At 42.0% G+C, this 25,232-nt stretch overlaps 1 protein-coding gene across 1 annotated transcript in view; it reads left to right on the top strand.

Annotated features, from left to right (window-relative positions):
• The window catches only part of ALKBH1 (alkB homolog 1, histone H2A dioxygenase), a 52,695-nt gene extending 44,921 nt beyond the window's left edge, over window positions 1–7,774 (top strand). The window contains exon 6 of the mRNA XM_086937563.1: window positions 6,551–7,774. Coding sequence (XP_086793689.1) covers window positions 6,551–7,034 — 484 coding nt within the window. The 3' untranslated portion in view covers window positions 7,035–7,774. The remainder of the gene's footprint in view (window positions 1–6,550) is intronic.
• The last annotated feature ends 17,458 nt before the right edge of the window (window positions 7,775–25,232 follow it).

Below are 25,232 nucleotides of genomic sequence, written 5' to 3'. Positions count from 1 at the left end.
AATTTCTGCAGACATCATGCATGGTTTCTGCCGTGTTTTGAATGGCCTGCAAATGGAAGATGGTTCGTTTTGGAAGCCTCAGAGTCAGAGTTTTGCCGTAGCCCATGGAATGGGGAAGTGTCTTAATGGTAGTCTCCTTGTTTACAAGATTAAGACCCCCAAAGAACTTTTGAGAGCATTGTAATCCAAAATAAGAAGATGACTGAATTTTGAATGGCAGGGGAGAGATCTACATATAATAATAATAATAATAATAATAATAGTGGGTCTTGTAGAGCGCAATGGTGACGCACAACGGCGTGTCCCCGCGCTGAGATGTGAGCGTGTTCAGAGGGAGTTCTGAGGGGAGGGCCCGCTATCTGGTATAGAGATATGTTTTCAGCTTGGCTCTGAAGATAGACTCTGATGGTTCCAGACGCAACGCTACTGGAAGTTTATTCCAGCAGGATGCGGCGAGGTACCTGAAGGATCTGCCACCCATCCTTGCTCTGGACACCTTTGGAATAGTTAGGCGCCCTGAGCCAGAGGATCTTAGTGCGCGGGATGGCTCGTATTGTGTCAGGAGACCCTGAAGAGGAAGGGGTGCCCTGCCATTAATAATCCGATGACAGGTGCAGAGGGCTTTGAATTCTACCCTGCTCCTGACCGGAAGCCAGTGCAAGGCCTGGAGCGCGGCTTTGGAGGCTGATCTTCTAGGTAGTTTGAGAACTAGCCGGGCAGCGGCATTTTGCAAGACCTGTAAGCGGCTCAAATTCTTCTCGGGGATTCCTAGATAGAGAAGGTTGCCATAGTCCATCTTGGACGTGACTAAAGCATGCACTAGTGTTCGGCGGGCTCTGGTGGGAAGGAGCTCCAAAACCTTCCTGAGAGTCTTAAGGATCCCGAAACAGGTGCCGACCACCCGGTTGACCTGGGGGCCAAAGGTAAGATCGGAGTCGAACCAGACACCTAAATTCCTCGCCTCCAGGCAGGGGGTAGGTGCTGGTCCCAAGCAAGGAGGCCACCACGCTGACGTCCACGCCGCCCGGTCTCCCCCTACCACCAGCACCTCAGTCTTGTTGCCGTTAAGTTTAAGGCAGTTGGCAGACATCCAGGCAGCAAGATCTTGCATGCATGCTCTGAAGATGTCTGCCGCAAGGCCGGGTGCACGCGATAGGGAGATGACCAGCTGCGTGTCGTCAGCGTATGACACCATGCGCAGACCGTAGCTCTCCACTATGGAGGCGACCGGGGCCACATATAGATTAAAAAGCGTTGGGCTTAGGGACGAGCCCTGTGGAACCCCCTGATCCAATGCCGCTCGCCTGGAATAGCAGTCGCCCTGCCTGACTTGGAAACCTCGGCCCGATAGGAACGACTGAATCCATTTTAGCGCTGCATCACCCATCCCTGCTTTGTTCAGACACTGTAGCAAGGTGGAATGTGCTACAGTGTCGAACGCAGCGCTGAGGTCCAGCAGGATCAGGGCCATAGTGTGGCCCTCGTCGGCCCCCTGCCTGATGGATTCGGAAGCCATGAGGAGTGCCGACTCAGTCGAATGTCGAGGTCTGAATCCAAACTGGGTGGCGTGAAGGAGATTAGACTCTTCCACAAACTGCATTAGCTGCCGATTCACCAACTTCTCCGCCACTTTCGAGAAGTAGGGAAGGAGGGAGATGGGACGCAGATTCTCCAGCTTTTCGAAGCTGATATTAGGCTTCTTGCGGAGGGGGAGCACCACTGCTTGTTTCCATTCCCAAGGCACAGTGCTGGACCTGAAGGAAATGTCCAACAGGTGCCTGATATATGGCTCTAGTGTTGTCAGGCTGTCCCCCAGCCGTTTAGGAGATGCTGGGTCCCGTGGGGAACCTGATTTCACTGATCTACATATGTTGATCAGGTCTTCAGCTGGCGGGGTAGAGAAATTAAGCAGCAGCTTGTGACCATCTTCCTCTCTAACTGACGCCTCGAACTTTCCATCTACCGCTGGTTGGGCAGGGAAGGCGGAATAGATTTTGGACACTTTGTCGCTAAAGTAGTCGGCAATGCGGTTGCAGGCAGCCACAGAGCAGTCCTCTGATCCCGCTGAGGATTTGGGGACAGCAAGAGATTTGTATACACAGAACAGTTCTTTCGCTGAGTTCTCTGCATCCAAAATTCTTTCGGCATAGTGGGCAGTTTTCGTTATCCTGATAAGATTGTGATATGCTCGTCTGTGGATGAGATATCTCTCTCTCTCCTGATTGTCATAGGCTTCCCTCCACTGCCTTTCCGCACGCTTACACTCCCTCTTGGCACCCCGCAATTCCTCGTTAAACCATGGTGCCGATCTCTGTTTACGACCACCCTTCTTTGGATGGTCTAACGGGGCCGTTTGGTCCAGCGCAGCCGTGATGCGGTCGTTAAGTAGTTTGTTTACCGAATCCGCATCATCGCCTCCAATGGGGCCATTGGCTATAAGAGCCTCATTGAATTTGGGCAGGGAAAACCTCGCCCATTTGCGCCTGGGATGGTTAAAGGGAGTGGGAGCAGTGACCTTGTTCTTAGGGAGAGAGATTTCAAAAGGCACCAAGAAATGGTCAGTCCACGGGAGAGGCACTGGGGGAGCCACCCTAACTTCCTCCCAGTTCGCAAAAACAGGGTCGAGCAGATGACCATGTTGGTGTGTAGGAAGGTGGCCCTTTAGCTCTAACTGTAATGCTTGAAGATCCTGCCGGAACTCCATCGCTCCCTTGTCTAGTGAATCTTCGAGGTGCATGTTAAAGTCTCCGAGTAGCAGAAACTTGTCTCTCCGCAGCGCCATCTCTGTGGCACACTCTATGAGAGTGCCCTTAAACCTAGCCAGGGGGCCAGGCGGGCGGTAGACTAAATAACCCTTCACAGTAGTACCCCCATTGATTTTTATCGTGAACATCCCCACCTCACTTGCCGCCAAGTGGACGGATTCAATTTGACAGGCAAGGTAGTGTTTAAATGCAAGCGCTATGCCTCCTCCTCTGCCCTCAGGTCTATCCAGTCTTACCATCAGATAAACATCCGGTAGTGCCTGAATGATATCAGGGTCAGAGTGTGTATCCAGCCAAGTTTCTGTAAGAAATAACAGGTCCAATTGTCTGTCCACGAGTAAGTCGTGGATGTCGAACTTATGGCAGCGCAGCGACCTCACATTAAGCAAACCGCACGAAAGGGTGGGGCTGTCCCGGGTATCTGCCATTGCAGTGCAGAACCGGAATTGGCAGAATCTGCAGCCTGTGTCCACCCCTGTATGCATGCTGTGGAGCCCGTCACTACATGTGACGGAGGACAGATTCAGCAGCTCGTCCCTACTCCACCGGATCCGGTTAACAGGACCAGGGGCTTTGGTCCTGGGCCGTGTCCGGTCGCGGACGGGCGCAGATGGGCTTGGCTTAGGCGCGGCTTCGGCGCGCGCCCAGCGTGCCCGCTGCGCTCGTCCGCTGCGCTTCCTAGGCCAGGGTACCATTTTGTAGAGTCAAGGTCGGGCGGGTCTGAGCACTAGAGTGCTCGCCCAGCTCGTCCCCCTCACCCAAGATGGCGGGACCGGTGAGGAGGGAACGGGGGTTCGCGCCCTGCTTCTACAATGTCAGTTTTTAAAACACAATGGAGCAGTTTTTTTTATACAAGCACTCTGTATAAAACCAATAGCAGCAATTTAAAATAATAGCAGCAATTTTGTGAACATAAAACAGTCCCGGCTTTCCGCCTCAGGACAGCACTCTTACCGCGCTAACAATCAGCAGGGGCACGGGTGCGAGGAGCTTTTGTAGAGTCAAGGGCGGGCGGGTCTGAGCACTAGAGTGCTCGCCCAGCTCGTCCCCCTCACCCAAGATGGCGGGACCGGTGAGGAGGGAACGGGGGTTCGCGCCCTGCTTCTACAATGTCAGTTTTTAAAACACAATGGAGCAGTTTTTTTTATACAAGCACTCTGTATAAAACCAATAGCAGCAATTTAAAATAATAGCAGCAATTTTGTGAACATAAAACAGTCCCGGCTTTCCGCCTCAGGACAGCACTCTTACCGCGCTAACAATCAGCAGGGGCACGGGTGCGAGGAGCTTTTGTAGAGTCAAGGGCGGGCGGGTCTGAGCACTAGAGTGCTCGCCCAGCTCGTCCCCCTCACCCAAGATGGCGGGACCGGTGAGGAGGGAACGGGGGTTCGCGCCCTGCTTCTACAATGTCAGTTTTTAAAACACAATGGAGCAGTTTTTTTTTATACAAGCACTCTGTATAAAACCAATAGCAGCAATTTAAAATAATAGCAGCAATTTTGTGAACATAAAACAGTCCCGGCTTTCCGCCTCAGGACAGCACTCTTACCGCGCTATATAATATAGATTCAAGCCTTTTTTCAGTTTTAATTTGGAAATTGTAACCAATCTTGTCTTTAGCAAACGTGCTTGATGGAGGAGCAAGAGACCAAAGTGGAAGTAAATAATAATGTATCACTGAAGGAGCTAGAAGGGCTTCGCCAGACTTTGAACAGAAAGCTGGACAAGGAAAGGACACAGCGGGGGATGCGACTGACAAGAGAAGAAGAAAGATCCCTATAAAAGCTTCCTGAATGTGCCTGATTGGAAAGGGGGAGTGAGTCATTCAGAGTGAGAGAACAGGCAGCTGTCTGTGGGTGCACACAGTGGCAGAGGTGGGAGCGACACATGGGTGAAGCATATAAAGACCTGGTGTCTGTTATGGGGAACAAGGAGGCATGAAAACACTATGTTATTAGCACGGTCTATTGAAGAGAGGGACAGAAATGAAATATAAATATGATGCATGTTTTAGAAATGGGTATGATGAAAGTGCCTATGGTTGAATGTTTTTTCAGAGTGAGAGACAGACTTGCTGCGGAAAGGAGGGCCTGATGGGTTGACGAAGGAACAAGTGATTGAGCCATTGGTTAGGACATAAATACTTGGATGTCTGTGTTATGTGGAAGGAGAGAGTGTGAAGTAGTGATGGATGTGGAATAAAAACTGGTCCTATTTACATAGATTGCACCAGTGTTGGACACTGTTTCATCGCCATTTGCTCAAAGATAGCAGTGCAAAACGTGTACCAACGTACTAGTGCAAAATAATTGCTGCCAACTGTATAGTCAGGCCTTTAATTTGGGAAGGGGGATATTTGTATATAGGACAGAAAAACATGATGGGGCACATTCTCAAAGGTAAATATACATTTGTGAACACTCAAATCATGGTGTGGAGCCTCTAATAAAGGGAGTTACGAGTGTAAAGGTACTACATTGTACGGATAGGGTGAAATCAACACTACTGTGGTGGATATCTCCCTTTAGGAAGGTAGCTGGAAAATAATCAAAGTGTGTTTGTTTAAAAAAATATGTATATTTTAATGTAAAATATACATGTAAATTAATTTCAAATATTTGATATTAAACTAGACGTAATGTTTTTACAAGTTAACACAAATTAAAGGTGTACTAAATAGTTAATTTAAATATACTAATTTGTACAAAATAATGTTCAAATAATGTACCCAATTTTGTTAAAAGTTGTTCAGCTTAATTTATTTTAAGTTTTTAAATAACATTTTAATTACATTTATTGACTTTTAAATATATATTTAATTGTTCAATCTATAAGCACACACACATAAATAATATATTTTATGGGTTGAAATAATATAATTAGTTTAACATTAGTTCCTAAGGGACTTTATTTAGTTCTCTGTCCCCACTGTTTTCTGTAGGAGTGTGTTGCGGCACCTATGAGTTGCCATATGTGATGCTCACCTTACTGCGAGGCTGGGCTGAAGTACAGTTACACCTGTGGGGCTGCAGTAACTTAAGAAGTGTAGTTTGTGAATAGCAATTGTCTTAAGCAATTGTGTGTGTATGATTGTATTAGCATTTCCTTTGTTATACTCCTTACATTTTCCTAAATCCCTCCCATTTAGGAGTAAGTATTCCCCATTTTTCAGCCTCTCCCCCATTTACTGCTGAGAAGTATAGCTATGTGTCTGCAGAGCTCTGCCGCAGTGGCTTAGATCTCAGCACAGAATACATGGGAGAAGCATAGGACTCTGCCCATAGGTTTGGGAATAACATTTTGTAGAATGTGAGTAGTACTACTGTTGTACTACTTTACATACTATCAGTCCACCTCAAGTGGGTTTTATATTGACACTGTCACTTCTAATTGCAGATATCAATGGCTTTCTGAAACAAGGTACTAATTCCATGACTTGCACTTAGTTAATTTCCAGCTATTACTAGACCATCAGCTTTTTTTCAAAATATATAGCTTGGTCCCTCCAGAGAGAGGAATCTCTTAATAGATTAACTAGTCTTGTGTAGCCGAGTAGTGGGTGGTGTTTTATGGTTATTGTGCTTTGGATAGGATTACAGAGTATACAGTGACTGGGTGTTTTTTTTCTGTCTTGGTGGCACTTGACTCTTGCTTCTATACATCCTAAGCCATACATGTGTTTACTTGACCATTTCTTTAACATTCCCTTGTGTCATTCTACAGCAGTTGTTTTGTGATGCTTCCTGTAATAATCTATTTTGCTGATGATTTGATTTCTCTTTCAGCTTCGGACAGTCTTCTGTGTTCTTACTGGGTGGGCTAAGGAGAGATGAGGCCCCTACCCCCATGTTCATGCACAGCGGTGACATTATGGTCATGTCTGGCATCAGCCGTCTCCTCTACCATGCAGTACCTCGCATATTACCGTGCCCTGGCGGTACCGCTCTGCCCTCATGCCTTTCTCAATTGGCCTTCCAAAACTCAGCTACCAGTTCTCTTTCTCCTGATCTATGTACACCTGAGGACTGGGAGGTATGCTCCAAATACCTGTTGAACTCCCGTATCAACATGACCGTGAGGCAGGTGTTGGGCCCAGGCCTTACCTTTCCAACAGAGTCTGAAGAGGGACATGGAGAAGTGAGAGGTTATGAAGGATCATACCACTCGGACAGTGATGAGGAGCACAGCGATGGAATAGTGAAGAGGCCTAGAAGGAATGGAAGTAACTTAGAAACTTCTAAATCAGATACTTCAAGTATCACCCATTGAGAGTGAGTCTCATGACCTTGAGCTTAATCTCATATTGGAACAGTCTGTGGGATCACTGAAAGGAAGGAGTTTCACACGAAAGTCCTTTTCTGATAACCTTTTGTCTAGAACCCTGAAACTATGAAGCCATGAGATCTTTTGCAACATTGTTTTTTTAAAAAGAATTCTTGAAAGCAGCAGCGATTGAACTTATTTCTCTCTCAACCAAAAGTTTGGGTGTCTGTACATTGAAAATGTGTTCTCTAGCATATGCATGTGGACAGGGGTGTGCTCCTGAGCATCTGAAGCTAACCGCCATGAGAACAGTTTCCTTAGACAACATCATTCAGATGCTTCCTCATACACCTTTTCATCAAAGGCAGGCATCAATCATTACTGTGATTTTAATGTATGAATAATAGTTGACATTTGCTTGTAATTGAAAAGAACCTACAAACGTTTGTGAGGCAAGGAAGAGTAAGAAACATGAAATATACTTTACAATGCCTTTCCCTAAATGTTTAGCAACTTTGTGGAAAACCCAACATTCAATACAGCACCACTCACTATTTTGAGCAAGGTCTGTTCAAGAGAAGCCGAATGAGCGACACTTCTTGGTCTACCCTATAACTGCAGACCTTTCTTGCCTGCATTGATTCTAAGGTACCTCTGGAGATGGAAAGGGAGGGCTCAGCCTGTCTTCTTCTCAGGTTGATAAAACTGTAACTGTAGCACTTTTAATAAAGCAAAAATAAATTTTAGTATGGGCTATATAATAGGTTTTATATTTCCTTTAATGTAAGAAAACATCTCTGTATTCAGAGTACTGATACCCTAATGGATAAGGTAAATTATGAGGTGCAAAAGGAGGAGGAGTCCGATATTGACTCGGTTGTAAATTTGTGGCATAAAATCAATTTCCGTGCAGCTGGCGGTGTGCTTGTGGACCACCGACAAACAGGATACACTTCTGGGTGTTATAGTATTTGACTTAAAATTTGTCATACTTTGTGAGAAGAGAGTGGGTAAAGGGTTGGTGGAATTTACATTGACAAGTCTAAACAGCAGAGAAATTAGGCTTGTTCCTAATATAAAGCGCCTTGCTCTAGAGTAGAGGTCTTCAAACTGCGTGCCCAACTCCCAGGTGTGTAGTGTACCCTTGGGAAATAGGGCCCTTCCTTTGTCCTGTATTCCAAAAGTGTGTTTTGCTTTGTTTTTCATGGGGCTCTTTGATTGAAGGAGGCATAAAAGTAGCTAATCCATTGTGTAGCACCATCATCGATGACTGTCCTCCAGTCACAGACAATGCAATATGATAGCAGGAAATCCCCACAAATTGTATCTCTTTATAGATTCACCTTAAAGAACTCTGTACATAATGGAAGTGCTTTTTCTTGTATTCACTGTTGCCTTTCTCTCCATGCTGCTGACATTCTCCGTCCTTGCTGTTGCTGGCTTTTCTTCTGCCTCTCTGAAGCTTATCATCTTCGTGCTTCAACCATGTTGGTTTTTTAGGTCGAGCATTTGAGGCCTCTTGTATATACTTTACCATACACTTAAATGTGTATGTACTTTGTGGGCTCTGGAGATCAGCCCTAGGACTTGTCCACTTCTGCTTAACGATTTTTTTTTCTGTTCAACTGCCTCTGTTTCACTGTATGGATAGAAAATGACCAGTAGCGGTCAGTAAAATAACAAAATTGCTTTCTGCTGAGGGACTTTCTTTTTTTAATTTTTCTGGCATCTGCCTCTATTTAACTTTCTTTTTTTTTTTTTTTTTTTTGAAAACCTTTAATCAAAAAGTAAGGAGAGACATGCGCAAGCCCACAACCATCATGGCCGGCCGCAAAGACAATCAATCGAAACAGGAGAACTGTAGGCCAATCTACAATCAGGATATTTCAAAGTACACCAGACGTGACTGTGGGGTGCGCAACACAGGATATGAGGTTTTCATTTTAAAATTTTAGAAGAAGAGAGGGGGCTGCAACAACAAGGACTTCACACCTTACATGAAAAGGACACAGAAGAAACAAGGGGGACGTACCCCATTTACAATCGGAGATAGGCTATGACTTCAACAACTATATAATCTAAGCAGCAGCAGCGGTAAGACTGGACAATAGGCAGTATTACAGAAAGCAACATTCCCAAGTATCACCCCAGAGAGCCCACCCCCAAGAACAGAGAAACAGAGGCTTGTTGAGATGCCAGAAAAAGAAAAAAGGTGCGAGACCCAGAGACAGCCAGCCCTACTAAAGAGGAAAGAACCCTCCCAAAGCCGGAAAAGAGCGATAGGGACCATAGAACAAAGCAAACTAAAATAACGAACCCCCCCGCACCCGCCACCCTGCACCCCTGTAATGGCTACGGCCTAACCCACTAACTGTCGCCCCGGAACTGCCCCACAGTAGGGAAAAAATATAAGAAGTGGAGGAGGAGAGAAACAGACCCACTCCCGGACACCAGGTGCCCCCCGCCGGCAGTGACCTCCCCAAGGCACAATCATCAGTAATCGAAGCACACATTCGGCATTATCACGGGGAGGACATTCACCAATAAGAAACCCCCCCACCCCGCCCCAGGCCCGGTGAGATATTCGGTGCAGTCCCGGCAAAGGTGAACTGAGCTATACCAGGAAAGTAGATGTCAACCCTATAAGCATCACTGGGAGATCGATCACCAAAGTCACAACAAACGTAGTAAAAGGGAACGTCTCAGGTGGTCCAAAGCAGTGGCAAGGAGCCAGAACAGCTCAAAGTCGAAATCAGCCCTGTCCAGTGCGAATCCGTTCCGGAGCACGCGCCAACCAAGCCACAGCCGACCAGAAGCAGACAAAGCGTCCATGGCAGTCCGAGGCACTGAAGATGGAACAAAGTCCGGACACAAAATGGCGACCTCCGTTATACAGGGGGGTCGGGAAGAAGAAAAACGATAGTCCCCTTCGACAGGACCCTGAGACTCAGTGTTGACAAACAGAACCTCCAGCGACGATACTCCATCGACTAGGAAACGTGAATGTAAGATCAGGCACTGTAGCGGGTAGAGGAGAAGTGAGGCCGACTCCCGAAGGAGCGAAGTCGGGCCGCCGCTCGGGAACCTCAAGATGGCAAAGCAAATCGCTTGGCTGGACCTCAAGCTGCTGTTCAGGTGTTGCAGCGTCAATGGCCGGTCGCGAGCAGACATCATCCACCTTTTCCGCCAGGGAGACACATGTGACGGCGAGTTGTGAGCGGAGCGCCCCAATCGCTGCCATTACGGAACGCAATGAGTGTCGCTATCCATCCCCTCCATCCCGGGGCCCAAAGGACGGAGGGGAACACAATCTCCAACCCACGTCGCCGGGCTCCGGACACACGTTTAAGCGATCTCAAACAACAGGGGCGCCCCGAACTGGCACGCTCAGCACAGTCACCGGCCGTGGGTGCAGCCCGTCAGCCCCCGGGCCAGGAAACGAGGGTCAGGCACACAGCCCCCAGCCACGGTGCAGGAGGATCGCAGCACGTCACGATGTCTCTCCCTCGGCACCATCCATCAATGAAGTCACAAGTCGAAAGCGAAAGGAATTATCCAAATCCGGAAGACCGGCCACAATCTCGGTCCCACAGCCGATGTTGATCAGTTCCCACACGGACAGTGCAGAAATCGAGGTCCCGGCGGCGGCCCGGGAGTAGGCCAAAAATGGGGCACGACGGGAACTCCGTCGCCGAAGAAGGTAGAAAGTCCGGGATGGCACCGTTGGCATCAGGTAACCTTCATACATCCAGGCGTAGGGCGTGGGTAGAGGATAAACAACAGGATAGACGAGCCGCCAGCGGAGGACGGCGGAGCCGGGAGTTTATGCGGCCATCTTGGTTCGCGGCGTAGCTCCTCCCTTCTATTTAAGTTTCTTGATAGAAAACGACCAACAGAGGTGAGTAAAATACCAGAATCACTTTAGCATTCTCTAGATTCCAGTCGATAGAAATTGTTTTCCACAAGCACCCATAGACAATAAAAAAACAATTCAAATCTTGTTTTTTCAGTGATCTGACCACCGAAGGCCCTGATTCTATATTCAAAACAGAGCTTTGGATTATACCATTTCACACTGAAAGGCAATATTTCTCTCCATGTGTTCCCATACCTGGCATGTCACGCAGCTTGGTGCTTACTTTCCCTCCATGTTAAAGAACAGTAGATGTTTCAGCGCCCAGGCTAATGGGCTGCATAGCTAAATACATATAAGGCCATAAAGGGAGACCGATTGCATTGCAAATGCTTGTTGTTAACTAGGATCTCCTTGCTGTTTCCTCTTTTGGTTTCTGAGGCAACCAAAGCTAAACATAACTAGTAGTTAAGCTTGCTCCTTCCCTCTTCCCCGCCTCCCACCACATCTGTTTGTAAGCCAACACCACCCTGCCCAGACTTTTCACCTTGCAACTGGACAGCATATGCTCACTCGCAGAATCACACACAAGTTATCATAAATGCAAAAACCAAGACAGATACACTCACAAGGGGCCTGATCTACTTTTTGGACCTTAGTTTTCTAAAGGGAATATTATTTTCCATTTGTTTAGCTGAATATTCAGTTAAAGAAATAGCCCATATCAAACTTTGGAGCAATGGCGCCCTTTCATTTAAATAATTTGGAAAGTATTCAGTCGCAAGCTGGATTTTTTTGTTTTTGAAGCAGCAATTTCAAATGTTTTTCTTCCTAGAATCAGTACAGTGAAAATATATACCGGAGTTCCTTTGGCTAAATTCAGGCCACTTGGGCCACATTCCCCAGTGGGATAACAGGATGGGGCTTTGTTTCTGATGGTGTTTGTGTTGTCAATTTTGATTTTAGGATGGGAGGTGGAAAAAGCAGGAAGCAAGCATCTGAGCCTCTTCTGTGATTTTTTTTGTATAGGAAATTTTCATGGCAACTATCTAAGCACTGTTAAACCAGACTACACTATATCTGAGTGGAAACACTTACAGTTACTGGTTGGTAGGGTGTGATTATGTTGTGGAGGGGCGGTTATGGAAGGAGGGAACTCATATGAAGCACTATAGTTGTTTTCAAAGGGTAATAATTGCATGTTTAGTAGCAATTGGATCTCTGAGTCGGCTAAGTGAGCTGGATTTTTGTATGCATTTGTCTGCACTATTAGCTGGTAAACAACTTTAAGTTCAGCCAAAGTCTCCCCGTCTATATGAAACTTCATAGTTCTAGCTTTGGACCACCCGAATCACTGACAGAATTTCGACTACAGAAATATCGACCTACAAGAATATCGAGTCAACAATATCGAGGGCAAAAATATCGACATCCTATCTACAACATGGTAAGTACAAAAATATCGAAAAAAAATATCGATGTAAAAAATATCGATGTTAAAAATATCGGTTTTTTTTTAATATATAAATGTAAAATTAAGTCTATAAGACTAATAAATAAAATAAACATATTTAAAAGTATCTAATAATATTTAAAAGTAATAAATAATACATATATATTAAGAATACATTAATTAAATATATACAGTAAATATGTAATATATATACACTGAACAATAAGTATTAATAATTATTTTACGAATTTATAAATTAATGAAATATATTCTAATTTACTAACACATTTACAAACATAAAAGAGTAACATAAATAAAATGTAAGTAATATAAAAAATAAAATAAATATTTGATATTTTAACAATTAATTAAATAAAACGTTGGATAGCGTAAGGGTAAAAATTTCTATTCCTACTCCAGAGAGTGCAACAGTAGGGAAAACTGACCCTTAACTCAAAAAACACCCCTTTACCCAAGAACTGAAACTGACCCTGAACCCTAAAAATACCCCTTTACCTAAAAACTGAAAACTGACCCTGAACCCTAAAAATACCCCTTTACCCAAAAACTGAAAACTGACCCTGAACCCAAAAAATACCCCTTTACCCAAAAACTGAAAACTGACCCTGAACCCAAAAAATACCCCTTTACCCAAAAACTGAAAACTGACCCTTAACTCAAAAAACACCCCTTTACCCAAAAACTGAAAACTGACCCTGAACCCAAAAAATACCCCCTTACCCAAAAACTGAAAACTGACCCTGAACCCTAAAAATACCCCTTTACCCAAAAACTGAAAACTGACCCTGAACCCAAAAAATACCCCTTTACCCAAGAACTGAAAACTGACCCTAAACCCTCAAAATACCCCTTTACCCAAAAACTGAAAACTGACCCTGAACCCAAAAAATACCCCTTTACCCAAGAACTGAAAACTGACCCTGAACCCAAAAAATACCCCCTTACCCAAAAACTGAAAACTGACCCTGAACCCTAAAAATACCCCTTTACCCAAAAACTGAAAACTGACCCTGAACCCAAAAAATACTCCTTTACCCAAGAACTGAAAACTGACCCTAAACCCTAAAAAAAACCCTTTACCCAAAAACTTAAAACTGACCCTAAACACTAAAAATACTCCTTTACCCAAACTTAATTAATATTATTTAATTAGCAATTAATTATTAATGAACAATAACAAATAAAGTAAATATATTAGCACATTAGCTGTAATTAATATAATTTAATAATTAATATTATTTTCCCCAATTAATTAATTAACAGTAATTAAAAATTATATATCAATAAATTACTCTAATTAATGTAACTAATTAATATTATTTAATTACCAAATAATTAATAATGTTAAATATTTACAAAATAATAATAATTAATTAACTAATTAATATTAATTATTTCCCAATAAATTAAATATAAATTTATAAAAACATATATTAATTAATTAATTATTATTAACTTACTCCCCACCCAATTCCCCTATAAACCCACATCCCGCTACAGAAAATATATATCAATTAATCAATTAATTTTTTTCCCAATTAATCAATATTAATTAGCAATTAATTATAATTAATTAATTAATCCTACTAATTATTAATCAACTTACCATAATTAAATTACTTCCCACCCTATTCCCCTATAAACCCACAACCCGCTACAGAACATATATATATCAATGAATAAATTAATTAAAATTATTTTCCTATTATTTTCACATAATTACCAATTAATTATAATTTATTAATAAATCCTACTAATTACTAATCAATTTACCATAATTAAATTACTTCCCACCCTATTCCCCTATAAACCCACAACCCGCTCCGGTACAAAAACATAAAATTTACTTATAAATTTATTTATTATTATATAAAATTTATACACATATAATAGTAATTATTTTAAATACTTAAATTAAACATATAACACATACATAATAAAAAACTATACAATAATACAAATATCGATATTAGTGTCATCGAAATTAGTAACATCGATATATATGCTATTGATATTACTTACTTCGATATTACTTACATTGATATTAAGTATTTCGATATTACTTACCTTGGGTCGATATTCTGTCCTACGATATTCTTGCCTTCGATATTATGCACCTTCGATATTTCAGACTCGAAATTATGGTAGGTCGATATTTCCTACTCGATATTTTGACTGTGTACCGGACCACCCAGTTGGGACTTTCTGGATTCTGAAAATCATCATGTTGTAGGCCTGTCACAGGTGGATAAAATTGCTGCATTATAACGTACATTAGTATTTTAAATTAGTAACTGTTACTGATGCATATAACTAGGCTCACAGGCTTATCCCTAACTTCAGCTGTGACCTCTGACTCAGAACTCCAGCTCATAGGAATGCAAAATCATTGATCCCATTTTGGCTACATTCAACCTGCATCTGTGGTTCAAATTCAGTTTTGGTAAATCTCACATTAATGTATGAAATTCTTCTGTACACATAGGGCCTTATTACGAGTCGGGCGCTGACGTGAATAGGGACTGACAGACCAAAGGTCGGCAGCCCAACCGCAGTATTACAATGCGACTGCACATGGTGCGGTCGCATACTCCGATTTCCAATGGGTGCTTGTGCTATGGCCGTAAACTGGCCGTCGCGTAGCGCAAGCTCCCATAGAGATATGGGAGAATCTGTTCATTCCTACACCGTATGGCAGGCACCTCAAAGTGCAGGGATTAAAGGGGGGACAAACACACACAGAGTATCCCACCTAAGAAATTGCGCAGATGTACATGCCTTACATCTATAAAAACGAGATAGCTTGAAGAGATCACACACCAGGTAGGTGAGCCAAATCACCCTGATGAAAGCCCCGGTCCTATTTGGGCCATAGAGTAGGACTGAAAATGTCGGTATAGGGTCATAGGACCATTACATCCTAATACACTACATATGTATTTTTAGTTTTAACATCCCCGACTACTCAGCTAATAAAGGGATACCTTCGAGTAAGCCCAAGGATTTTTAATATTTATGCCCCCTGGTCTTTTCTTTTAAGTGCTCCCTGAAGATGGTCAAGCTCAACCTAACCTAGGAGTCAGGGTGAACCCGATGTTGAAGCATGATTCTACTAGAGTGTGTGAGGCTATTTAAAGAAAAGGAATCCTTTCGTTCCCCGCTTCTAGTGAGGTGGTGCCCCACTAAAGACTATCATTGCCCAGCACTCCGCATAGAATTTCTTAGGTGAGATTCTCTTCGTGTGTTTGACTTAATTTGAGAGGACCTATCCCTCCTGTTTTTTCCTTCCATAAGGTCGAAGGGCCTCTCTACCCTCCGGACTTGAGAGAAGGATTATCCCTCCCTCTCACAGATCCTAATATAAAAATTAAAAGAGGGGGCTCCATAGGTCCCCCGTCGGCCCCCACACTTGCTCTTCCGACAGGCTTTGCTTGCCGGAAACCGAGATCGTAATCTCAACAGTGGAAACGTCGTCCATATGGATTACAGTGGGGCCTCCGACTGACCGACGGGCTCCTTGAGCCTGTCGGAATCCAGACGGAATGACCGGGCGGTTTCACTTTCGACCCCAGGCATTGTAATTCGGCGGTCGGAAGCGAAGCCTACGATATGATTCGGAAATCCGCCGACCTGTGGTTTGAGGCTTTTCAAGTCACATCATAATGAGGCCCATATTGTCTGGTCAAGGCACAGAGACACGCGGAGAGCATGATTTACCATAGATCAAAGAATAAGGTAAAGTTTAAGACATGAGATTGTAATGCAGTACTGCTTATTCTAAAGACCTTTCCCATGAGAGTGGGCACTGTCTACCAACCCTCCCCTGAGGTAAAACCCAGTCCATGTTTGTTACAAAATATATATGAATATCCATATAAATTCATGTGCATGCACTTCAAATGATTTCATGCTTATATAAGATCACATTAACATGAGGCCTGGAGCTTAAAGGGGCTTCCTTTCTGACCTTGACTGGACAAGCTTCAAGAAGCTATTCTGTACCCCCTTACAGGTCACCTTGCTTGTCTTGACTACATGATATGCAAGTGTTACGCAGTGCAGAGCCTGCCTTTCTGGTCTTCCTATATCTGGCTGTTTTGCATGGTACAGACATTGCACATCCATGCCAGCCATATTTGGCTTGGTGCCTTATTCTAGTTCCGCTGACATGGCATTACTTTAGGTATATAGCACCTAGAAATCTGTCACTCTGGGAAGAAGCGGTCTTAGAGCCCCTAAGGTGGCAGATCTGACTTCCTTGCTGATTAGCAGTGATGCATGCTTTTCGTACCAATAAATACATTTCACTCTGTTTCTGAGCAAACCTGCTATGTCTGGTGAGTTTCATTCATTTGCTCCTGGGAGGGGGCCAGTATTTCCCCATCAAAATGGTGTCAGACAGTGGGACATATTGGAGGACTGTGATGTAAGCTAAATAACAAACTTGCCTTGCTGGAATTGACCTTTCAGTCTTTCAAATATGTATTTAACACATAGTATTAATACAAGGGGAATTGATTGGCATTTAAAATAGGGGGCTGTAGAGAATGCTTTTACAAATATTCTCTGTATCAATACACTAATCGATATGTGGTATACAATGCAGGAGAGCCTAGGTTAGAGAATAAGTTATGTGTACCTACACATATAAGAAGTAGTGAAGCAGGTGACTGATAAGTAACTAAGTTACTTTATGTCAATAAATATTGACAAATGGCTAGACCCTTTGGGGGTTTTATAAAATCAATTTTCAGGAGGGGTATTGATTTTACCCACAAAAAAAAACCCTCCCAAAATATAGTGAGTGGAGCTTCTGATTTGCTGGTTGCACCGGAACACAGGGAATAATTTTGAAATATGCGTTGTTATGTCATGAATGAATCACTGCATTTGAATAGGGTATTGATCTTCAGTACTGAACCTCTATGTTTCATGATTTATATAAAAAATGAAGCGAATTAGTGCATGAGAGAAGGAAATTGGCCTAACAACTTTTCCCTTGCAGGAGACTTTTTGAATTTATCTTTCAGGGTGTAAGCGCGCATTGTGAGTACAAAACAAATTTCACAAGACAGGATCTCAGATGAAAATCATGGTAAGCTCACTAGAAAGCTGTTTACAAAACCGTCAGGAGAGAAAAATTCAAATGATGGTAAGAATATGAAGTATAGAAAATATGTTAAGTGGATGTACTCTACTATGGACAATGAAGCAGTTACAAAGTATAGCATATAAAAGGAGACTGGTTTTGCATACATTGTCCTGTATTCCACTTGTCCCTTTTGTGCCATGCAATGCTGCAACAAATTATGGCATCAATCTCCTTATATAAAAGTTTTGTTATAGCATCTCTGATTAGGCCAGGGCTCATACCATAGTAGGGTTTGAATACTAGCAATTCCCCTATGTTGCCACGTTTCTGTAGGTCTACATCCTGGGGCTGAAGTTAGTAGTAAGCAATAATTCCATGTTTGGAATGCCCTTTTGAGTCTGTGCAAACCTAGAGGCTTGCATGTTTAAGGGTGTTCACCAATTCTTCTCAAATTTTCTCATAATGAGAAAGGTTGGAAATTTACTCTTAACAGTGGCAGTCGTAAAACTTTTCCAGGGTTGGGAAAAAAGTGGTTGGAGGAAAAGTGAACTTGGAAACATTCAGATTTTCACATGAGCAAATCTACACATGCAAATTTGCTCATGGAAAAATGAAGTTCACAAATAGCATGCATTCACTTTTGAGACTTTGTTTAATAAGGTGGCTTCAAATTAGGCCTGGCATTAGCCATGACCTTTTGTGTATATTAAAATTATGCCTGTCACTCTGTATCAGCTGGCATCACTGTGAGTGACTATATTCTGCTCTTTCACAAGGAGCAAATTGACCCACAAAGTAGTTTTGTACAGTGCCCAGAATTCCTGTGGCAATGTGTACTTTTTGAGACCAAAACGATTTTTGCTTCTGCCAATGCTTGTTAGAATGGTGAGGGCCCAGCAGCTCCGACACTGATATGGGTTTAGAAAAAGCATGCAAAAAAAACCCCCAAAAAATCAAAAGACTGACCTCCAATTTCAAACCTACTGGCTTTGGCAATGCTTGTTTATTTTTGTTTTCTCTGAATGTATTTAAACTAGTTAAACTAATTTTCCAATATGAATATTTTGGGAAAAACTAGCATACATGCTCATGTTACTAGGAGCATTATACACAGCCTCACTGGAACCACCGTCAGTAGAATCGAAGGCTTTTGGCCGCAGCTGTTAACCCAGGAAGTGTCAAAAAGGGCAGAAAAGGTAAGGCAGGAATAGATTTGTAGGAGTGCGGGCGAGTGGTTTGTTAGAGACAGACCTGGTTCGCTCGGTGGGTCTTTAATACTAATTGTTACATGATAAATGTTAAAACTGACTTTTCCTAGAAAAAGGCAATAAATAGATAAAAGTAGGCCTCACGGAGAAAAACAAATTTGTGTGTTTCTACAAAACTAAGACATAACAAATATTAAAAATAGACATTGATGTGGAGTAGATTTGAATATCCTTAGGTACATGATATTAAATATTAAAAGGCTTTCACATTATATGAGTAATTGGTGGCTGCTCAGAGGATGAGCTGCTGTAAATAAAAAACTGCTAACAATAGATTTTGACTGGTTTGGAATATTTAGCACTGTTGAAAATTATTCTGTGCAAAGTATATATCCAGATTTCAATGTGCACATTAAGGTTTATCTCCAACTGGTTATGCACAAGAATACTAGGAGAAAATTATGGCATTCTGAAAACTGAAATACTTTGAGCCACTTTTTTAGGTTACTAGAAAAGCGTAGTACACAAGAATAAAACAAATAATAAAGAGTATAAATTACATCCTTCCTTAAAAAAAAATATATCAGCACACTGGCATGGAGCAGCAATATTTTTTCATCGGTGCTTCTCGAGAGTTACTTGAACTGTGATGGCCACATGGGGTAACGCCGCTCATCCTCGGGTCAGGCCAGTTCTATAGTTCGAACTGACCACCACTACCGAAGGAAAATTTCCACGTAGGGAGTTTTGAGCATTTTTTCATCTGAGGTTAGCCACTGTGTGCGTGTGTGTACAGGGCTGTGTTTGATTGAACGGGGAACATATTCCTTTTCAGCAGATTTGCTTCGATTTTGACATACAGCAAATAACCCCTGTTAAGCAAATGCAAACTCCAGTGCAACTTGTTCTAAATAGGAAAAACATAGATATAATACCTGCTTCTAATGTTGAAGAGTAGCTTAAACAACTTAAATTCCTTTGTGTTACTTACATTTCCTGATTCTAACATTATAGGATTAAACACTACAGGTAATTTACAAATAAGATCATAGCATTTTTTTAAAAAATTGCTCATTTATGAGAATGTTAAAAAAAAAACTTGGCTCTGATGATGTCTAAGTCTATCATGTGCTTAGGAAAATATGGTAAAATTAATTCTCAATTCATGTTGATAATATTCAGGATATCGGCATTAGTAATTTAACTCCATTTAATGAATGAAAGATTTTACCTAGTTGTTACAATGAAATTATGGCCTTGATTGAAAGGCTTTTAGACTGCAGTTTTTTTACATATGAAAAAGAAATGGATGGATGTACACATAACTAACAATAAGGTTATTGATCTAGGGAATGGAGAGGTTTGGAAAAATGCCCTCGCCATAAAGTGATATTTAAAATAAATACAATTTTAAAAAAGAGGCTTGTGCTTGTGAAAACATGCTGTCCCCATAAAGTGATTACCTTATGAACTTGTGGTTCTCTTAGAGCCTGTTGTGCCTGACACCAGTACTATATTATTATTATTTATACCTGTAGAGGCAGAGTATTTTTATCTCCTTAGTGGGTTTTAGCATTAAAGTCCATCCACTGGACGAAAACCTCTGTGCCATCATACTGAGATACCAAGTCCACTTCGTTCACTGTGAGGCCCAATGTCAATGAACAGGCAGTAAAGAGAGACTTTGACCACCTATGCTGATAACCTCCTTGTGACATCTCCATCACTTGAGGCCTGTGAAAGCCTGTGACAAAAGACACTGTAGTTCTGCTGAACTACCTCCAGGAGAGAAGAGAAGCCTCATTGTCAAAATGCCAGTGCTGCAAAAAAAAAAAGGTGACTTACCTGGGTATTGTGATACTCCAAGGTACATGCCGCATATCACCTGACAAAATTAAATTGTTTCAGGGCATTCAGCTCCTGTCCACCAAGAAAGGAATGATGTCCTTCCTAGGAATAACGAACTGCTGCCACCAATGGGTCCATGAATGCAGATGCTATGACTGTTACAAAATGAACTTGTAAACTCTTTCAAAAAAATTGAAAGAGGCATTGTGTACTGCACCTTCATTGGGACTGGTGGACTACAAACTGCCTTTCCATCTCTGTTTCAGAGCAAACTAATATTGCAAATGAAGTGATACTGCCAATGGTGGGCTGACACAACTGGAAAATAAAGGCCTGTGGGACACAACTATGTGACTTTGCTTTCCGCAGTGATTAAGGGTCAGCAGCTGTGATGGTGGAGAGGACAGCTCTCATTGTGTTGGACTATACCTGTATTGTCTAGGTGCCACATTTGGTATGATTGTTGTTGTTGTCTGGATCAACACGACATTTTCTGCTGACAGGCGCACAGGTTGTAATGGCATTGTCTAATTGTCATAATAAGATGCCCACCTGTTAATTTACCAAAAGTATTACATGCAACAGGTTATTCTGATGAGATCCATTCTCTTAGAAAAAGATATGACCCCTAAGTAAGTTGGTGTTGAGATTGTAGAAAACGGCCCCACGCCAAGATTAGACACCATTAAAAAAGGAAGACTATAGGAGTGGTACACTGATGGTTCCTCTAGCAGAATGATAGACACTGATTACAGAGCAGGGTATGCTATAGCTAAAGCTGAAGTGCAGCTCTGCCCCTTGGAACATCTACCCAATAAGATGAACGGTATGCTGTAACAAAGCATGAATACTAGTCAAGGGTAAAACTGTTAACATTTAAACTAACTCACATTATGCTTTGCAGTTCTTATTTGTGGCCAGCTGTGGAAGTATCACGGATTCATAACAGAAGCAAGTCGCCTTATTAAAAATGGTCCTTTAGTAAGGATCTTGTTAAAAGCAATACTATTATACACCAGGATAGCGGTAATAAAATGTAAAGCCTACAGAGGAGCTAAATCTAAGTTAAACAAAGGTGATGCCATTGCTGACACAGCATTAAATGAAAGCAGATGGGACTAATTAACAAAGCATTCCAAAAATATAGCTTATTCAGAGACAATTGTTGTAAGCTAATGTGAACATAGACTGAGGATTGATGATGGATGTGAGCAGAATAATGAAGAGAGTATGGGCCTACCAGGATGAGATGCCTGTGTCCCCACATAGTATGTTCGTTTTCCTTACAAGACTGGAGCAGGGACCCCCTGATAGTGCACATGGGAGGATGAATGTGCAGAGGCAAGTTGCTTCCCAGTGAAAGAGACCCTCTGATATTGCACAAGGGAGGATGAATGTGCAGATGCATGTTGCTTCCCAGTGAATGGATTTAAATATCTGTTGGTGTGGGTGGATATGTTTTCATAATGAATGGAGGTGTATCCAACAGGGAAGAATAATGCAGCAACTGGGGTGCAGTACTACAGCGTTTAAATTAAGAAAAGAAAAAAACGAGTGGATGGTTTAAATCTAATAATTAAGTAGTCATCTACATGTTGTTCTTCTATGGAGTATTTGTTATTTATATATACACACTAAATAAAGGAGATGACAATGACAGGTTTGACAATGACAGGTTTGAGATTCCTAGAACAATGGATAAAATGATAACGCTGTTCTTACAACTTTATTTGCCCGTACAAGAACTAAATTTCTCATTGTGATACTAACATCTGACATCATCAACGTGAGGCCGACGCACAGCAATGGGACGACCTGCTAACCTCTCGGATAAAATGTCCGTTTTGTGTCCGTTCGGTACCTTCACTTCAACCTAGTATCAAGCCGGGAGGTACCCACGGCCAGCGAGCCCAGTACAATTACCGTATTTTGCTAGCAATCTGCAGCGCATTGGCCCGATATTTTGTTAGCAATCTGCAGCGCATTGGCCCGATCCGTGTATAGGTACGATATCCTTTCCCCCGTCCTTTAAATACGCAGGGGCTTGCAATGACTGAATGCAACTCGTATAGAGTTACGGGTGTTGTAGTAGCAAGTATCTCGGCAATAGACTGTCGCTTTCTGAGTTTTTTGTGTAAGCAGGGGCTCGTATTTGTCATATACAACGTGTAAAGAGTGACTCTCAGCGAGAGTTCTGTGTCCCCTTACATCTATTAGAGGATATTAACAAACTGATGGATATTACTGGCACATGCAAGGCACACGCAAGCTTTTTTTATCTCACTGGTGATGGTGGCTCGTTTTGTAGTAGTAGACTGAGTTTTGCTATGGTTAGGTAATTTTTTACCACTAATGCTGTTTGGTGATCAAATGACATCAAAATGTTGTTTTTCCACAAACGTGTGTTGTTGGATTGTTTCTTTTTCAGAGCCGGGCCTCTAATGGAACTTGAGCTGGTGCCAAGTGAGGTGAGGTTTACCTCTTGTTTAGTAATGGTAAGCCCCCCTTTTTTTGCTAACAAAGCTATTAGCAAAATGAATAGTATCATGGTGCAACCATTTTAGAAAGCATTGGTACTTGAAGAGGTGTTATGTTTACTCATTATCTTTTTCCCTAGATGCAGTACAGCCATCATGCTAACATCAAGGGTCAGAATGATAATACAACAGCAATAATACTGTATGTATGAATTTTTTGTCTAATATAGTGATTGCAGTTACAAAAATACTTGTATGTCCTGAAGAAAGCCAGGAAGACTATTTCCATGTGGCTGAAACATGTCGACCAGGGGAGCAGTGACTAATTCCTAACTGCTCCATCTTTGTTCTTTCACTTTCACACTTTTTAATAGGAAGACACATGAGACACTGTAAGGAAGGATAGTACACCGTCTCTACGGTTTATCCTTTTTAAAACACTTTTTTCACAGTTTTCTTGCACTGCATTTTAGAGACTATCTCGAATCACCCAATTTCTACAACACAATCCCATTTGCATTTTTCCTTCTGTAAGAATCACATAGAAGGCTACAACGCTCTTCTTGTTCTCTCTGATAACTAAGAGAGGCAGTAGAGGGTTGTTTGGGACCCCAGATGATGACACGGGGCATATGATTGTGTATTGATGGGATACCAACTATCCGGAGGTGATTCCAAGTATTTTTGCTCTCTTGGTTTTAATTTTGCTTTCTAGATTTAATTGCACACACAGCATCCTAATGAGTTGTAATATCCTCAAGATATATATCTAGGGGTGTTTGCTTTAGTCGTGTAGGTTCTAGTTGTTATTTTGATTAACAAAGGCAGGCCAATCTTTCTTTAAGTATGCTTTTTTTCGCCAAAGTAGTACGAGGAGAAATTATACACAGTAGTTTTGTGTGAGGGATTCATGTTATTGCAGTGCTTTGCACTAATTACAGGTTCATTTATATTAACTTGTATTTTTTAAATAATGCTTCACTCTGTGGTTCTGCTTTTTCTAATTGCTGCAGATACCAAAGGTTAATATTACTCATGTTACAGACCTTAGAAAGATGGCCATGGCTGAATTTTAACTAGTGATTAGTAGATCAGTGCTAGCAAATGGTGTGAAGAGTACTATATAAATATCAGCACACTGCAATTTTTCATCATCAGGTGGATTCTAAGCATGGATCCACCAATGTGACCTATTGTTGCGAACGTGGGCTCAGAGGGAGGGGAACCTCGTTGGTTTACGAGATTAGCATATTTAAACCGGGAGCAGCTGGAATTTCTGTCTATACACTAGTGATGAGGACCCAATGGGTTATTCATGTGTTATACATCCAACATAAGATATTGTAAATTGCAATTTTGGGTACTGCAAATAGTTACAAAAAGACCAGCTACATGTAATGCAGCAGCAACTCTTGTGCTGTTCATTAATATAGAATTCTGGAATTTGTATCCTAGCTCAAGCACACTTTTGACATGAATTGTTTCCCGTTACAAAATGATGTTAGGGTGCTAAACAAAAAACCAAAAGCAATGGTGAAGAAAGCTGCAAAAATAATGAAGTATTATTATGCGTCATACTTGGACTTTGGTTTCACTTTCATCTCTAGAACCAGCAAAATTAGGCCATAGTGTGTGATTTGTAGCTTCACGTTGGCTAACAGAAACCTGACACCAACCAAATCAAAGTGTCACCTGAAAATTAAATACGGGTTGCCGCCATTAAAAGTAGAGTTGCTTTTTTCCAGGAATCTGGAAGACCTCACCTGCCAGAAAGATATTGTGGTTTCCAGCCACCAACTGCCTTAAAACCATCCTACCAAGTGGCATCCCTAATTACCAAAAATAAAAAAGGTTTTCACAGATAGCAAAAAAAGTGATTCTCTCAGCAATTCCCAACATGAGTAGGACATTACTAGGCGAAAAAGAACCAGAAACATTTAAAATTATACACTTCTCAGACACCATATTTTGCTGCCACGCCTGTGACATGCTAGAAGGTATCCACGGATAATTCAAAACCTGCTTGAAATTTAGTTTGATTGCTTTGTAGTTGAATGAAGCAACAGACATCAAAAAAGTAAATTTAATTGTTAATGTCAGATATTGCCACAAAACCATAATATTGGAAGATTTTGTATTCTGCAAACCAGTCAAGGGACATGCAACTGCATCAGCCATGTTTGATATTCTCAATGACTGCCTGTTCTTCCATGGCTTAAATTGGGATGTCTGTGTTGGAATCTGCACAGATG

This window comes from Lissotriton vulgaris, chromosome 9 (genome assembly GCF_964263255.1).
Source record: "Lissotriton vulgaris chromosome 9, aLisVul1.2, whole genome shotgun sequence".
Lineage (NCBI taxonomy): Eukaryota > Metazoa > Chordata > Amphibia > Caudata > Salamandridae > Lissotriton > Lissotriton vulgaris.
The sequence above is the reverse complement of the archived record's forward strand: the minus strand, read 5'-3'. Positions and strand labels throughout refer to the sequence as shown.